The 16,904-nt window shown below is 56.0% G+C and overlaps 2 protein-coding genes across 8 annotated transcripts in view; one reads left to right on the forward strand and one right to left on the reverse strand.

The window, feature by feature from the left end:
* Positions 1 to 2,645, forward strand: part of RTN3 (reticulon 3) — a 78,338-nt gene extending 75,693 nt beyond the window's left edge. For all 7 annotated transcript variants that reach the window (XM_008953932.4, XM_057299167.2, XM_034932831.3 and 4 more), the window contains one exon: positions 906 to 2,645. In XM_008953932.4, the coding sequence (XP_008952180.1) occupies positions 906 to 951 (46 nt within the window). In that variant the 3' untranslated portion in view covers positions 952 to 2,645. The remainder of the gene's footprint in view (positions 1 to 905) is intronic.
* Positions 2,646 to 11,888, reverse strand: ZFTA (zinc finger translocation associated). Its single transcript, XM_034932837.4, has 5 exons — positions 11,281 to 11,888; positions 8,596 to 9,093; positions 7,657 to 8,043; positions 6,827 to 7,387; positions 2,646 to 6,658 (listed from the first exon to the last, which is right to left on the reverse strand). The coding sequence occupies exons 1-5, from the start codon at positions 11,417 to 11,419 to the stop codon at positions 6,207 to 6,209; spliced, it is 2,037 nt and encodes a 678-aa protein (XP_034788728.1). The 5' UTR covers positions 11,420 to 11,888; the 3' UTR covers positions 2,646 to 6,206.
* Positions 11,889 to 16,904: the final 5,016 nt, after the last annotated feature.

The raw sequence follows: 16,904 nt of genomic DNA on the forward strand, positions 1-16,904 counted from the left end.
ATCAGGAAATAAAATATTGACAAACATCTTTATGACTCCCTATATCAAAGAGTTGTTTTCTTCTTTTTACTTTTTTTCCCCATACCTAGAGGACAGTATTTTTTTTCCTTTTTCTTTTGCTTTCTAGAGACAGGGTCTCACTCTGTCACCCAGGTTGAAGTGCAGTGGCACAAACTGAAAGCTCACTGCAGCCTTGACCTCTGACCTCCCTTGCTCCAAGTGATCCTCCCACCCCAGCCTCCTGAGTAGCTGACACTACAGGCATGTGCCATGCCCTGGCAAATTTTTTATTTTTTATAGAGATGGGGGTCTCACTATGTTGCCCAGGCCAGGCTTAAACTTCTGGCCTCAAGTAATCCTCCCACCTTGGCCTCACAAAGTGCTGAGATTACAGGCATGAGCCCTGCTTTTAATTTGAATTATTCATAGCAAATACTGTGAACCTAACGCTTTGAATTTGTTAACATTTTTCTTTTTTTCTTTTTTTTTGAGATGGAGTCTCGCTGTCACCCAGGCTGGAGTGCAGTGGTACGATCTCTGCTCACTGCAGCCTCCACCTCCCGGGTTCAAGCGATTATCCTTCATTCACCTGCCTCAGCCTCCTGAGTAGCTGGGATTACAGGTGCACACCAACACGCCTGGCTAATTTTTGCATTTTTTAGTAGAGACAGGGTTTCACCATATTGGCAAGGCTGGTCTTCAACTCCTGACCTCATGATCTGCCTGCCTCGGACTCCCAAAGTGCTGGGATTACACGCGTGAGCCACCGCACCCAGCCGGGAGAATGCATTTCACATTGCTTATGCAAGTCCAGGACTGTCCTCTAGCATCACAGTTAAAATAAAAACCTAGAGCGAATGCTAATGTTTTCACTTTCTTTCTTTTTCCCCTCCTTTTCTCAATAGGATCCAAGCAAAACTCCCTGGAATCGCCAAAAAAAAGGCAGAATAAGTACATGGAAACCAGAAATGCAACAGTTACTAAAACACCATTTAATAGTTATAACGTCGTTACTTGTACTATGAAGGAAAATACTCAGTGTCAGCTTGAGCCTGCATTCCAAGCTTTTTTTTTTAATTTGGTGTTTTCTCCCATCCTTTCCCTTTAACCCTCAGTATCAAGCACAAAAATTGATGGACTGATAAAAGAACTATCTTAGAACTCAGAAGAAGAAAGAATCAAATTCATAGGATAAGTCAATACCTTAATGGTGGTAGAGCCTTTACCTGTAGCTTGAAAGGGGAAAGATTGGAGGTAAGAGAGAAAATGAAAGACAGAACACCTCTGGGTCCTTCTGTCCAGTTTCAGCACTAGTCTTACTCAGCTGTCCATTATAGTTTTGCCCTTAAGTTAAGAAGTAATGATTAACTTATGAAAAAATTATTTGGGGACAGGAGTGTGATACCTTCCTTGGTTTTTTTTTTTGCAGCCCTCAAATCCTATCTTCCTGCCCCACAATGTGAGCAGCTACTCCTGATACTCCTTAATGATTTAACTATCAACTTGATAAATAACTTATAGGTGATAGTGATAATTCGTGATTCCAAGAATGCCATCTGATAAAAAAGAATAGAAATGGAAAGTGGGACTGAGAGGGAGTCAGCAGGAATGCTGCGGTGGCGGTCACTCCCTCTGCCCCTATTCCCAGGGAAGGAAAGGCTCCGCCATTTGGGAAAGTGGTTTCTACGTCACTGGACACCGGTTCTGAGCATTAGTTTGAGAACTCGTTCTCGAATGTGCTTTCCTCCCTCTCCCCTGCCCACCTCAAGTTTAATAAATAAGGTTGTACTTTTCTTATTATAAAATAAATGTCTGTAACTGCTGTGCACTGCTGTAAACTTGTTAGAGAAAAAAATAACCTGCATGTGGGCTCCTCAGTTATTGAGTTATTGTGATCCTATCTCAGTCTGGGGGGGAACATTCTCAAGAGGTGAAATACAGAAACCCTTTTTTTCTTGATCTTTTCCCGAGACTCAAATCTCCGATTCCCATTTGGGGGCAAGTTTTTTTCTTCACCTTCAATATGAGAATTCAGCGAACTTGAAAGAAAAATCATCTGTGAGTTCCTTCAGGTTCTCACTCATAGTCATGATCCTTCAGAGGGAATATGCACTGGCGAGTTTAAAGTAAGGGCTATGATATTTGATGGTCCCAAAGTACGGCAGCTGCAAAAAGTAGTGGAAGGAAATTGTCTTTCTACGTGTTTTGGAAAAATTAGTTAGGAATTTGGATGGGTAAAAGGTACCCTTGCCTTACTCCATCTTATTTTCTTAGCCCCCTTTGAGTGTTTTAACTGGTTTCATGTCCTAGTAGGAAGTGCATTCTCCATCCTCATCCTCTGCCCTCCCAGGAAGTCAGTGATTGTCTTTTTGGGCTTCCCCTCCAAAGGACCTTCTGCAGTGGAAGCGCCACATCCAGTTCTTTTCTTTTGTTGCTGCTGTGTTTAGATAATTGAAGAGATCTTTGTGCCACACAGGATTTTTTTTTTTTTTAAGAAAAACCTATAGATGAAAAATTACTAATGAAACTGTGTGTACGTGTCTGTGCGTGCAACATAAAAATACAGTAGCACCTAAGGAGCTTGAATCTTGGTTCCTGTAAAATTTCAAATTGATGTGGTATTAATAAAAAAAAAAAACAAACAATGACTGTGGCATCATTCTGCTAACTTTATTCTTTATACACAGTTTGGGTAAAGTAAGAACCAAACACTGCTTCCACTCCCTCTATCCTCACTCCACTTTGGGGACTTTAAAAAGTGACTAATAGTTGGTACTCGTAAGGATTCCCAAGACTGCAGAATTTAGTTTTACAGCATAACTGTGCATTTGATCTCTGAAAGAAAATAAGAGACCCTCTAAGAGGTGGTGACCTTAGAAGAATAAGGAGGGGTCAGGGGGTCTTTTACCCCAGTTCAGCCTCACACCAGCCTGGGAGATTTTCCCACCTGCAACGCAAAGCAGCCTGTAAGTTACATATAGCCACAATACACTTAAATTGAGTCAATCACCGTGGAAAATGGGAACTAAATACATCATCAGGTCTTCATTGAAAGAACTTGAGTGGTCACCTGTGATTAGCTCTTCTCCTAAACTAAGGCTGCTGTGACCCTTAAGCTGGCTTTTAAAAATGTATTCAACGTACCTCTTAGAAAACTTAGGCTGAAATATTTTTTAAATGACTGATGCAAACAGTTTCACAAATACGCATACAAATGTTTGAATAATGTCACTAAGTAACATGGTATATAAATATGTATTCAGAGTAACATTTACATATTGGCCATAATAGCAAGCATACCATTAACAACAACAACAAAAAAAATCATGAAGAGACTTCACCTGTTCATGTCAGAATCCCAAGGCAAGGAGGCACACCTAGGCAAGAGGGCCAACTCAACTTGCAACCTCTAACCTGTGAGGCCATAACTTCCATCAAAGCAGGAATCAGTGGAATCACTCCCGCAGCCCTTCCCTTTCACTGGTGCCCGGCACTTCAGCTGCATCAAGATCAATGGAGGGCTCATGAAAACAGACTGCTAGGCCCCAACCAAGTTTCTGATTCAGTAACCCTGGGGTATGGCCCAAGAATTTTTATTTCTAGCAGATTCCTAAGGTGATGCTGCTGGTCTCAGGGACACACTTTGAGAGCCACTGGTGTGTTTGGGGCTGTCTCAGTAAAGATGTCCACTCTCCTGAGGCCTCTCTCTGCCTACGGGGGGGAGGGGGGGAATCTAACCCCTCTGCCCTGGCTTATCTGAACTTTGGCAGTGGGCTTGAGTGATTATAAATTGGTTGCCCCAATTTACCTACTGTTTTTGAGTGGGCAGAGTAAAAAAAGTGGTGTTAATACTCTGGATCCGAAAAAATGCATGAAGGAAAGTAAAAGAATGGCAGTGCACAGCCTGGTGCCATCCATAATCTCCGTTCTCAAGCTTTTAATACTGTCTCAAAAACCGTGGAGGTTCAAACTCACTGGGAATTTACTTTTCAGTCAATTGACAACCCATTCAGGATCTTCCTGAATCCCTGGTGGCCTCCACAACAAAGAGCACAAAGCCCCCTGCCGAGGCAGCCTTGGGCCCTGCGGCAGCCGCCCCACCTCTGGAGTTCTGCTGGGGAGGGGAATGACGATTGGATGGCGCCTTCCAGCTGAGGCCCTGCAGAGCTCAGTGTGCTCATCCCAAGGCAGTGTGCAGGGCTTTGCCACCTTCAGGAGTCACAGATCCACCGTGGTGGCCTGCATTGCCCAGCATGTCAATCCTTCGGCAGGCCTGACAAATTTTAATAACTGACCAGCGAATTGGGAAGCAGTGTGGCATCGTGCAAAGAACACTGAGTCGGGAGCTAGGATTTTCATTCTAGTTCTTGTACTGTCCCTACCTGGCTGTGTGATCATCTCGGTTCCTGGGCTCCAATTTACCTATCTGTGAAGGTGAGGAGGGTAGTACTAGTGATCTCCAGGGCCCTTTCCAATTCTGACAATCCTGAATTATATAAAAATGCTATAAAATCCGTGGTATAAAATCCAACTCCCAAACAGGAAGAGTCAAGGGGACTGGGCCTGAGGCACTTGAACCTTAGGCTCTGGCCTGGGGGTCAGGGATGAGAGGAGGGGCCTCCTCTTTGCCCTCTGCTTTCCCACTCCTGGGCTCTGGCCTGGGGGTCCGGAATAAGAGGGGCCTCCTCTTTGCTCTCTGCCTTCCCACCCCGAGGCAGGGACTGGACCACGCTGCCCAGGCATCTCTTCCTCCAGACCCAACCCTCAAGTTCCACCCACTAGCCTCCCCGCCCCGACTTTAGGACCGCGGGAACTGTTCCTGCAGCAGCCTGGCTTTGTGAAGAGCAGACAGTAGGGCCCGGAGTCTCCCAGCGGGAGTAACATCAGCACAGCTAGTTGGGGTCCTCCCGTCCCCGCCTCTGCCCTCGCTCCTCCTTCCTTCAGGTCCTCCCTCCACCACCTCACAGCTTATCTCTGATACACGCATAATAAATAAGACATTTGCACATAAGGGTGACTGGGTCAGCTCTGTCCCCGCCCCTGCCCCTTTCATATAAAAGCATTAAATACAGTTTCAAAATAAAATACAAAGAGCAAAAAAGGGCCTGATCTCGGGGCCACCTGTTCTCCACAGGAGAATGAATCTACACATCCCTCTCGGACCTGCCTGGGAGATCGCGGGGCCCGATCCCTGCCACACAGGGCCTGCGGCTGCCACGGGGAAAAGAGGCCGAAGCCCGGCCCCAGGCCCTGCGGGTTGAGAACGGACGCTGCATTCACCGCGGACAAAGGGGGATGGGGATGGGGCGGGAATCGAAGGCTGACTGCCGGGACCGCCTGTGCCCCGGGCTCCCACGGACTTGGTGGCGCCTGCCTCTTGAGTTTAGGGGTAAGCAGAGACCCTCGGGGCAAGAGGAGCAAAGGAAAAAAGTGCTAATCCCTTTACAAGATCTGTCCTGGAAGGCGTGGCAGCGGCCTGGGAGGAGGGTGGGGCCGCCGGGCGCACGGTTCTCACTGAGCCTGCCGGGGAGGTAAGCGCAGCTGGTCCAGCCCGGGCCCCGGGCGCATAGCCCCGCCCTCGGTCCAACGCGCCTTCCCACCCCGGGAAGGCTCCCGAGCCCTGCGGCCCAGCCTCCCGCTGGAAGCCCCAGTCCGCAGCCGGGGCCTCCGAGAGGCCGAGAATCCCAATCAGGGAAGGGCAGCCAGCAGCCCCCAAGCCGGGAGCCGTGCCTGCCAGCGTGCAAGGCTGCAGGGAACTGGGCCCCCAGCCAGGGCCAGAGCCAGAGCCAGAACCCGCACGGCCCCCCTTCGGCCCTAATACTGACTGACGGCGCCCCCAGTCCCGGCCTGCGGAGAATCCCCTCGCGGGGTGTGGCCGGGAGCGCTCGGCGCTAACACGTGGAGGCCACTGTGGATTCTCGGAAAACGTGGGCCCTGCGCGGGGAGGGCAGGGCTCCGGGCCGATGGGAGAGTGCGCTTCCCGCAGCGCACCGACTGGCTCGGGGACCCAAGTGGCACCGCGCAGACGCCGGTGGCCCCACCCGATCCCCCGTCTCCGCCCGGCCCGGCCAGCGGGGGGCGCGGCCGCAGGAAGCGCTAACACCGGACGCGAGGGTCTCCCAGCCGGAGGGCCGGGCGAGCACAGGGCGGGGCGGGGCCGATCCGACCCGACCCGACCCGACCCGACCCGGGGGCCCGCTAGGCCGCTACGCCCGACACACAGCGCCAGACTTGAGGTCCGCGCCGCCGTCACGCGGCGCCGGGGCGGGCGGCCCGAAGCCCTCGTGGCCGTAGCAGCGCAGCGCCGCCTCCTCGTAGGCCTCCAGGATAGTCTGGCGCTCCTCAGGCGTGAAGTCCATGGAGAAGGGGTGCACCTGCAGGATGTGGCGCTTGATGGTGCTCACCTTGAGCGTGGCCAGCGCGCCCCCGCACACCATACACACCAGGCCGCGCCGGCTGCCGTCGTAGTCCATCAGGTACTCGCCCCGCCAGCGCGGCTGGTAGTTCCGCCGCTGCTCCCGGCTGCGGGGCGGGGGCGGCGGCGGGGGAGGAGGCGGCGGCGGCAAGGCGAGTCCCCCAGGATCCTGGCCGTCCTCTTCGTCCTCCTCTTCTTCGGCGGGCCGCTCCAAGGGAGCTCCAGGGGACAGCGGAACGTCGCCTAAGGAGGGACAAAGGACCGCATTGGCGACGGCGGGGGGCAGCGGGCTGGGCCCCGCGTCTCATCTCCGGTCACCCCATCTTTGCCCTTCTATCCCATTTTCCAGTCCCTTCTGCCCCAGCAACTGCCCGGCTCTCCCTCTCCGCCTGCTCTGGCCCCACCGCTCACCCCACTCCTCCTCCTCCTCCTCTGGCTCCTCCTCCTCGTCCCCTCCCCACTCCTCGGAGGCTGCGGCAGTGCCGAGGGGGACGGGGCCCTGGGGGGACTCGGGGCGGGGCAGCCCCAGGGCCAGCAGGTGGGCGGCCTTCTCGCTCCACTCCCGGGCGATGAGGGCCTGGACAGGCCCGCCGAGGCGCGTGGAGCCCGGGTGGCGCCGGCGGATGTGGCGCTCGATGGTGCTCATCTTGAGCGAGGCCAGCGCGCCCCCGCACACCCCGCACACCAGGCCGCGCCGGCCGCCGTCCAACTCCATGAGGTACTCCAGCCGCCAGCGCTCCTGGGGGTGGCGGCGGTGGGCGCGGCCCCGCGGCGACCGGCCCGGGACCCCCGCCCTCTCGCCCTCGCCCTCCTCCAGCTCCTCCTCCTCCTCTGCGGGCCCGGGCCTCTCAGGGACCCAGCCAGCCTCTTCCTTTACGTCTGGGGGGCTGAGATCCTGAGAGGAGGGGGCTCCAGCAGCGGAGGCCGAGTCCCGGCTCTTTCCGGTCAGGTCCTGGGGGGCGAGGTCATCGCCTGTTGGGGAAGGGGTGAGGGAGAGGGGCTCAGCCTGCTGGCTGGGTTGCCCTTGCCCACTCAGAGGGGTCCATCCTGGCTCCTCACCCCAGCCCCAAGCTAGAGGCCCCAGTCTGTCTCTGTCTGGGGGCAGGGGGAAAGTATGTGTGTGAAGCACCAGCTCCTGGCCTTCAGCCCTCAGCCCTAAGTCCCTGCCTCCCAGTTTTGGCCACAGACCCCACTTCAGAGCCCCAGTATGAGGGGGTCTCAGCCTGGGATGGGCCTCGCACCTGGTGGGGACTGGGTGAGCTCAGACAGCGCCTCGGGCTGGCCCCCCCAGGCCTGCAGCAGGGCACTGCGCTGGGGGCCGCTGAGCCCCAGGGAGCCAGGGTGCACCTCCAGCACGTGGGCACGGATGTCGTCCAGGTGCAGGCTGGGCAGTGCCCGGCCACAGGCCATGCACACCAGTCGGTTCCCCCGCGGGTCATAGTCCATGAGACACTCGGCCCGGAACCAGTTCTGCAGGGACTCCTTCAGCCTCCTCTCCAGGCGCCGGGCCCCCAGCCCCCTGCTGCCCCCGGCCCTCCGGGAGGCTGAGAGGCGCAGACGCCGAGCCCGGGGTGCCACTGGGCCCCCTCGCCGCTGGCGCCGGCAGCCCCCACCAGCTGGGGCTTTGCCTGAAAGGGTTGGAGGGAAGGAACTGAGACGCTGGCCCCACGGGAGCATACCCACTACAGCCAGGTCTCCCACAAGCCTCTCACTCACTTGGGCCCCAGGCCTAACCTTTGCCCTTCTCTTCCTCTCTCCTGAAATCCTAACTCCCTAAACCCTCCTCTGCTAGCATTTCAAGCACCACCCACACCTCCCCCAGACTGGAATCTAGCCCTGTCCCTGGCCTTCACCGTCAGCCACACCTCTCCAGCACCCTCCCCTTCCCTCACCCACCCCAGCCAGGCCTCCCTGCTCCAAGCCTTTCCACTGCCTGTCACCCAACTTCTCTCCTTGATACTTCAAAAACCACAGAATGTACAAGCTGTCATGGACATCGGAGACCCTCTCACCCCACTGTCCTTCCCCCACCTTTGTATAATAAGGGCAATAAACAGACCCCACCCAGAGGAGGAGCAGTGCCTTGCTCAAGAACACCAGCTCCTTGGCAGAGCAGCTGGCCCACTGTGCCCCACTGGCCACCCAGGCCCCTGCCTGTACAGAATCTGCATTTGCATTACCTGGGCCCTTGGGCGGGCAAGCTGGGACACCAGCCCCCTCCTCCTCCTCCTCTTCTTCCTCCTCCTCCTCCTCCTCAGCCCCCTGGACCCCCAGGCCCTCGGCCTCTCCGCAGGCCCCCAGCCCCAGGTGTGCATCCCAGCTGTTGCTGATGACTTCCTTCTCCCGGGGACTCCAATGCAAGGAGTAGGGGTGCTTTTGGCGGATGTGGCGCTTGATGGTGCTGAGCTTGAGGGTGGCCAGGGAGCTGCCGCACACCATGCACACCATGCCGTGCCGGGCAGGGTTGAAGTCCATCAGGTACTCCAGCCGCCAGTGGTCGTGGTAGTAGCGCCGGTGGTCACGGCCAGGGATGCGGCTCTTTCCAGGCCTCGAGGCCCGGGCCTCACAGTGGTCTGAATATTTCCTGCCTGAAGATGCTGGTCCCCTGGCCCTGGAGGAGGGCAGGGGGGCACTCCCCCAGGACCCCAAGGCACCCCCTTCCAGCTGAAGATCTTGCCCTGAAGAAGGGGAAAGGGAGACAGTTTTTCAATCTCTGATTTCCAGGGAAAGAGGCGAGGGCTTTGATGGTGAGCCCTGAGAAAGGGAGCTGGGGGAGGGGGTGTTCCGGGGCAGGAAAGGGACGGTAACAGCAATAAAAGGGATGGTAGGAGAAGTGGGAGCCAAAACATTAGCCCTTTACAAAGGGCAAGGACCCTTTAAGAGGAGATCAAGAACAAAAGGACGCAGGGCACTGTGGAAATAGCTCTGACTTTTTAAAAAATAAGGTGAGGGCCAAGGAGCCAACCAGCTCTGTAAGGTGCCCTTTCTGGACAAGAGCCGTAGGGAGAACGCCAGGAGAGCAGCAGGCCAGGGCGGTTCCAGCTGGAGCAGAGCAGGCAGTGGGGCCAGACAAACAAAGGGGGCATCTGTCTGCAGCCAGGGCTGCACATGGGACCCACCCGCCTGGGGCCCCCGCCAGGAGGGCCCCACCCACAGGTCTTCTCCCTTTTTCCAGTAATGCTTCAAATACAGCTTCCTGAGACTCCCATTTTGGGGATGGGCTAGGCATTGTCAGTTCCCCAAATCTAGGCCCCCACATGGGAGGGATCCCCAAGACAAAGCTGCCAACATCTCCAGGGAAAGGAGTTTCTGAGACTGAAACTTCTCCAGATTCTGGAGGAGCCAATGACCCTGTAAAGGGATGGCAGGAGGGCCACCAGAGTGACAACTAATGACACTGCGGCAGGGAGTGGCCACCATCCACTGAAGCCCATTAAGTCTTTCTGGGGCTTTATTTGCTGCTCTGGCAGGGAGCCGGCCACTGCCCAGCAGTCAGAAGGGCGGGCACTGGAGAGGCCCCACTAACCCAATGGTGTTCCCTGTGCCAGACACCCACTCAGAGCAGTCCCCTACCCTCCCTACAGTTCCCACCCCTCTTGATTTAGAAAAATGGTCTCCTGGGCACACAGGCAGGTTCTGGTCATTCTCCCAGTGGAGAATCACAGGGTTGGGAAAACAAAAGACAGGATCAGAAAGGGCTCCTGTCACCCTTGTGGAAGTTTTTTTGTTTGTTTTAGTTTTTATTTAAGTAGATCCATAGAATCCACTGGCTTCGGAGTCATAGGCCTGGGTTCAAGTCCTGGCTTCACTGGTAACTTGCTCTGTGACCTTTGATAGGTCATGTCCGCCCTCTGGGCCTGAGCTTCTTTGTCTGCAACGACACTGGCTAGCTGGCTGGTCTCTAAGCATCCTTCCAGCGCTGGATCCAGGCTAGTCTAAGGTGGATTGGCCCTTTAAGAGCCGAAAAAGGGGGAGGAGCCGAGGTTCTTTAAAAACAAAAGGGGATGGGGCGTTTCTGGGAGGGGAGAGACCGGGAGGGGAGCCTGGAGATTCGGGCAGAGTCTCCCTGGCCTGGAGGAAACCTTCAAGGGTCTTAAGGCGTGACCCTGCAGCCGGGAAATGAGTCAACAGTCTCCTTTGAGAGCGAACGAGGAGGACTGGTTGGTTCCGCTAGAGCTGACAAATTAGGGCAAAAAAAAATTCTGAAAAGAAGGGAAGGGAGAATGCACCGGCCGGAGGGGTGCCTGCCTTTGTGGGCGAACCTATCGCTTTAAAAACTGCCCGCGGTGGGAAAAGATGGTGTGGGCCCCCGGGGCGCAAGCGATGCACTTTCCTAGGGAGAATGTGGGAGAAAAGAAAAAGGGTGCATGTCTCTCACAAGGCCACGAGACGAGAGGAGCAGCCCGATTTAAAACAGCAGAGTTCGGAGCTGAGCTCAGCTCCGCTGGGGAAAAGCCCCCGAAGGGGACCCAGGGTCTGGGCGGACTTTTGAGAGAAAGCCCGATTAGGGAGACCACCTGGGAGTCTGAAAGAGAAAGGGGCGGGGGCCGCAAGTCCAGCCTCGCTCCGTGGCGCCCTGCCCTGTGGGGCCCCTCGGGCCTGGCCCCCAAGGCGGGGCGCTGCGGGCGGCCGCGGGGCCCTTTAAGGGGGAGGCGAGCCGCCCGAGCCCCGCCGGCCGACCCCGGGAGCTGGGCGGGGGGCTCCCCCGCCAGCCCTGCAGCCGCGCTCCGCGCCCACCAGGTGGCGCCCCCGGCCGCCCTGCCCGCGTCCCCCGCTTTGTTCGGCGGCGGAGAGGGGCCCCGAGCCGCAGCCCTCCCTTCCCCCACGCCGGGGCCCCCGCCCGGGCCGCCGGCCCCAGCTCTTACCGCCTTCGTCTTCCTCTGGCTCCGCGCTGCCGCTCGATCCGGCGGGCGGCAGCCGTCGGCCCCGTGCCGAGGCCACTGCTGGCCCGGGGCCGCCCCTGCCGCCGCTGCTCCGGCTCCGGTGGTCCCCGCCGGGCTCCATGCGCTGCGCTGCGGAGCGGGGCCCCGGGGCGGCGGGGCGCGGGGCCGCGGGGCCGGCGGCAGCCCGCGCGGAGCGCTCGCTGCGCGGGGCCCCGGGGCGCGGGGCGCATGCACGGGGCGGCCGGCCGCACGGACGGCAGACTGCTCGCTCGGCGGCGCGGGCTGGACCGGGGTGGGGATTCCTGTCTGGGGCCCCTGGGGCTCCTTTAAGGGCTCCTGGGTAAATTTAAAGGGGCCGCGCGCTATTTCCTCCTGCCAGCTCGCGGGGGGCTGGGGGGAAAGGCGGGAGGCAACGAGCCCAGCCGAGGCTCAGCAGCCGGCGCCCGCTCCGGACGCTAGGGGCACGGACCTCGCCGCCCCCGCGGGCCCGCACCGCCGCCTGCGGGGCTCCGGTCCCGGCTCCCAAAGGGTCACTGAGGTGGCGAGGGGCGCCCGCGTCCGCTGCGACGCGCTTCCACCCGGGCTCGGCTCGCGGCCACCGCCCCCTCGGGGCATCTCAGCGCCGGGAGCGCCCGCTGAGGAGGCCGGGGTCCCTGCCCGGGGCTGCCTCCCGCCGCGCAAGCGGGTCGCGAGCTCCGTGCGGGCCCCGGAGCGGCCGTTACTGGCAGGGGCCCCAGATGGCTGCGGCCCCGCCGAGAGGGTGGAGCCGTGGGGGCGGCCGCGCCCCCTCCCGCGGGAGCCGCCCGGGAGCGCTGAGAGCTCGGGCTTCTCATGGGAGGGGCGGACAAGCGAGGCTCCCCCGAGCCAGCCAGGGGTGGGGGCGGCGGCCGCAGTGACTCGGGCTGGGGAGAGGGGCGCACAGCAGACCCGCAGAGAGCCGGCTGCGCCGGGGCCCGACCCTGCGGGGCGGAGGTGGCCCCAGGATGGAAGCCGGGAGGAGAGGGCGTGCGCGGCGGTGACTCAGGATCCTGCCCCCGCAGGCCTGGGGGTGCCTGACGAGGCCCTTGACGCAGCCCCAGACCCCCGGCCCGGCCCTAGGAAGCGAAAAATGCTGGCCCCGGGCGGGGTGTCGGGCACCTGGGGAGGCGCGTTACCACGGCTCGGAAGCGCTGGGTGGACCCTGGCTGCGGGTCCCGGGGCGCCCCCGGTCCCCCAGCTCCGGAGAAGCGGAGCGCAGGGACCCGGAGAGGCAGCCGGGGCGCAGCAGCCTGGGGTCCTCCTGCAAGGACCGGCGGGAGGAGCAGGTGCTCGCTTTGCCTGAGGTTGGGCGCCCACAACAAAGGCGATTCCTGGAGATCCAAATTACAGGGTGCGGGAGGCCTGCAGGGTCTTCTTATCTGGAGGCGGGTTTTGTTCCCTGCACTGGCGAGTTACCCAGCGGTCGCCGATGGCAATTCGTCCGCTTGTCACCACCTACTGTGTGCCCGCATGCTTTCAGACGCTGGACACACAGCACTGAAGAAAATGGGCAAGACTGATACTGCCTGTGACTTTCCTTCTCAGAGGCACCCACAGCCTCTGAAAAGGAAACCGCTCCAGCCTTTCGGGAGCCATGGGAATTAAATTACTTGGAACACAGGAAACCTCTCCCCGAAGTGCTTATGAGGAGGGGACAAGAACTAAGATTTCTTAAGTGCCTCTGGGCTCTGTCGCCGCGGAGATGTCCCGTCTCTTCCTCAGCCCCCATGTTGACGTGCTTGAGACTCCACCTTGGGTAAACTGAGTCTCCGTTTCACAGCTCTTCTCTCTTCGCGGCAGGCCCTGCGCTCAGGGAGGGGGGGGGTTGCACTTCCTCTCACCCACTGGGGTCAGAGGCCCTGATGCTGATGGGTGCCACGCAGGGCCCTGAGATGGGAGATTCCTTCATTCATTATGTCCCTCATTTGTGCCAGGCCCGGGAACACAAAGGGAAAGTGAGACAGAGACCTGGGCTTCACGCACTTCTAAGTAGTATGGTTTAAAAAAAAAAGAAGAAGAAGAAAGAAAGAAAAGAAAGGAAAAGAAGCTAAAAGAGCCTAATGTCCTAAAATGAAAGAAGCCTGTTCTTCTGGGGCCAAGGGCCCTTGTGCTTTATTCTAGTTTAGTTGCTCACTCCACAGAGAACCAATGCTGAGGGCCAGCCTCTGTGAGACTCTGGTGTCTGTCCTGCCAGTGCTCTGTGTGTATAAAAAGGGTAATTTTGTTACCAGAAGAAAGGTATCAAAGCCACCTGGAGCCACCTTCAACAACCTCTGCCCTCCCCTTCCCACCCACATTCTGCACGACCTCAGGAACGGCTGCACGCTTGACAGTTCTAAAAGTTTCCCACTCACTACTTGATCCCCGCAGCAGCCCCGTGAAGCTGGAACTTTGTTGTCGGGAGGAAGAAATGGAGACTCAGAGAGTCAAGAGCCTTGCGCAAGGCCATTCATTTATTTCTGCACTTCTTTTCTTGTTCAGAAAGCAGTCATAAGTGATGAGAACAGGGCTGGGGGTGCAGAGACTTAAGAATAACATAATGCAGTGGGGGGTACCCCCCAACCCCACTGGGGGAAGGGGAAACCAATGGCAGTGAGTCAGGGCCACATTCTCACTTTCTCAGGCCTTAGGTGCTTTTGTCTTCATGAGGTATCTTCCTCTATTTAAAAAAAAAAAATAAAAATTTAAATAATTCAGTAGATTTTCATGGGCCCTATGCATTTATTTTTTTGATGTGAGAAAAAAATTGTCTTTGATCCTTACATTTTTTTTCATCTAATGTTAAAATAAAACATTTTCATGAGCCCCTAAAAGTACCTTGCACTCTAGGCACCAGTGCCTCGGTGCCCTGGGTCCCTGGCACTGATTGCAGTAGAGGGTGATAAGCACCAAGGAAAAGGGAAGCCCCAGGAAGGGTCACCCAACTGGGGAAGACTTCCTAAGGAGGGCATTGTTTAAACCAAGACTAGAAAGACCAGGGTATTGCCAGAAGGAGAAAGGGAACAAGGGTTTCCTGGCAGAGGCTGGGAAAATTCTGGATGAAGGAGGGTTGCAGGTGGGAGAGGGAGAAGAGGAAATAGAAATTGGCAGGGACTAGAGCCTTAGGTGCCACATGGAGAGTCTCAGTTTGTCCTGAAGGCACTGGGAATGCTGGGAATTGTGGACAATTATGGAGGCAGCTGGGAGAACGCTGGGGAGAGGGACAGCAACAAAGACCCATGTCAAGGCAGCAGCCCCAGGGCCAATGGAGAGGAGGCAAAAGATTTGAGCAGGGCCACAGCACATCATGGTGTAAACTTCACTGCATTGAGGAGGAAGAGAAGGAAGATGTGGTGGCAACTGGAGGATGAATACCAGCTGAGTGAGGAGGAGGAGAAGGAGGAGGAGGAGGCAACTGGAGGATGAATACCAGCTGAGTGAAGAGAAGGAGGAGGAGGAGGGGAAGAAGGAGAAGGAGGAGGGCAAGAAGGAGGAGGAGGAAGGGGAGGCAACTGGAGGATGAATACCAGCAAAGCCAGGAAAAAGGATACCTCTTCTCACCAAGGGGCTATTTCTTACCTAAGTGATATACCTAAAAGTTGCTTATGCCTGGGGCAGGGGTCAGGAGTGTTGAGGGCTAGTAGTGGTTCTAGCTTGAGCATATCAAGAAGATAGAATTACAGGACGTGGTGTCTGCTTGAATGTGATGATCCGGGAAAGGCCCTGCTAACTCCCAAGTATCTGGATTGAGAGGATGGGGCTATAAAAAGAAAAGTAGATTTGGAAGTAGAAAATGAGGTTACAGGCCGGGCGCAGTGGCTCACACCTATTACAGCACTTTGGGAGGCTGAGGTGGGTGGATCACCTGAGGTTGGGAGTTCGAGACCAGCCTGACCAACATAGTGAAACCCCATCTCTACTAAAAATACAAAAATTAGCTGGGTGTGGTGGCGCGGGCCTGTAATCCCAGCTGCTCGGGAGGCTGAGGCAGGAGAATCACTCGAACCTGGGAGGTGGAGGTTGCAGTGAGCTGCGATTGTGCCATTAGCCTGGGCAACAAGAGTGAAACTCAGTCTCAAAAAAAAAAAAAAAAGAAAAAGAAAATGAGGTCACAACCTGAGAACTTTGGAGCCCATTTCAAACCCAGAACTCCTGATTTTTACACCTTACCTCTTCCATTCTCTAACTCAGATTCACTTAGTCCCCTGTGTGGTGTCTCCAGCCAGCCCTAGAACTTCTAAGGTTATTGGTCCCAGCCTTCAAGGGCCAGCGTCCCCCAGTGGGGCAGCCTTCTCCTAGTGCTTCAGTGGCTCCTTGGGCAGGTCCCGTTAAAAGAAGGGCCACTGACAACAAAAACAGAGGAACTGTGAATTGTGTTCCCAAAGGAAGGTTTTGAAGGAGGTAAAACATTAACCTCCCTAGACCCAACTTTGTGACAAATTCTGGATTCTACTTTTCAGGATATCTCAGAACTAAAAAAAAACAAATCCTGGTTCTAAAAGTAGCCTTCAACATTCTCCAGAGAGCAGACCCAAACTCCTTCAAAAAACTAAGATCGGTCATATAGGCTGTAATGTTAAAGGAACTTTCTATGTAGATTGTAAATTAAATCATCCCTTGTAAAATCCCAAAGGAATTTCAAACTTAAGGATTATATCCAGGTCTAAGCCAAAACCTTGAGCTTTGAATGTGTGTGTTGAGGGGAGAGAGTGTGGAATTTTATTTAATTTAATTAATTAATTAATTTTTTTGAGATGGAGTTTTGCTCTTGTCGCTCAGGCTGGAGTTCAATGGCTCACTGCAACCTCTGCCTCCCGGGTTCAAGCGATTCTCCTGCCTCAGCCTCCCGAGTAGCTGGGATTACAGGCGTCCGCTACCACACCCAGCTAATTTTTGTATTTTTAGTAGAGACGGGGTTTCACCATGTTGGCCAGGCTGGTCTCGAACTCCTGACTTCAGGTGATCTGCCCTCCTTGGCCCCCCAGAGTGCTGGGATTACAGGCGTGAGCAACCGCGCCTGGCCTAATTTTTGTATTTTTAATAGAGACGGGGTTTCACCATCTTGGCCAGGCTGGTATTGAATTCCTGACCTCGTGATCCACCTGTCTCGGCCTCCCAAAGTGCTGGGATTACAGGCGTGAGCCACTGCCCCTGACCTAATGTTTGTATTTTTGCAGACATGAGGTGTCACCATGTTGCCCATGCTGGTCTCAAATTCCTGAGCTCAGGCGATCCTCCCACCTCGACCTCCCAAAGTTCTGGGATTACAAACATGAGCCACTACGCCCGGCTTCTTTCTTTTTAAAATTGTAAGAACACTTAACATGAAATCTATCCTCTAAACAAGCTTTTAAATGTACAGTGCACTATTGTTGACCATAGGCACTAGGTTCTACAGCAGATCTCTAGAGCCTATTCATCTTATTTAACTAAAACTTTATGCTCATTGGCCAGGCGCAGTAGATCACGCCCATAATCCCAGCACTTTGGGAGGCTAAAAAGGGCGGATCAACTGAGATCAGGAGTTTGAGACGAGGCTGACCAACATGGTGAAACCCCCGTCTCTACTAAAAATACAAAAATTAGCCAGGCATGGTGGCACACGCCTG

The sequence above is a fragment of the Pan paniscus genome, chromosome 9 (assembly GCF_029289425.2).
Source record: "Pan paniscus chromosome 9, NHGRI_mPanPan1-v2.0_pri, whole genome shotgun sequence".
Lineage (NCBI taxonomy): Eukaryota > Metazoa > Chordata > Mammalia > Primates > Hominidae > Pan > Pan paniscus.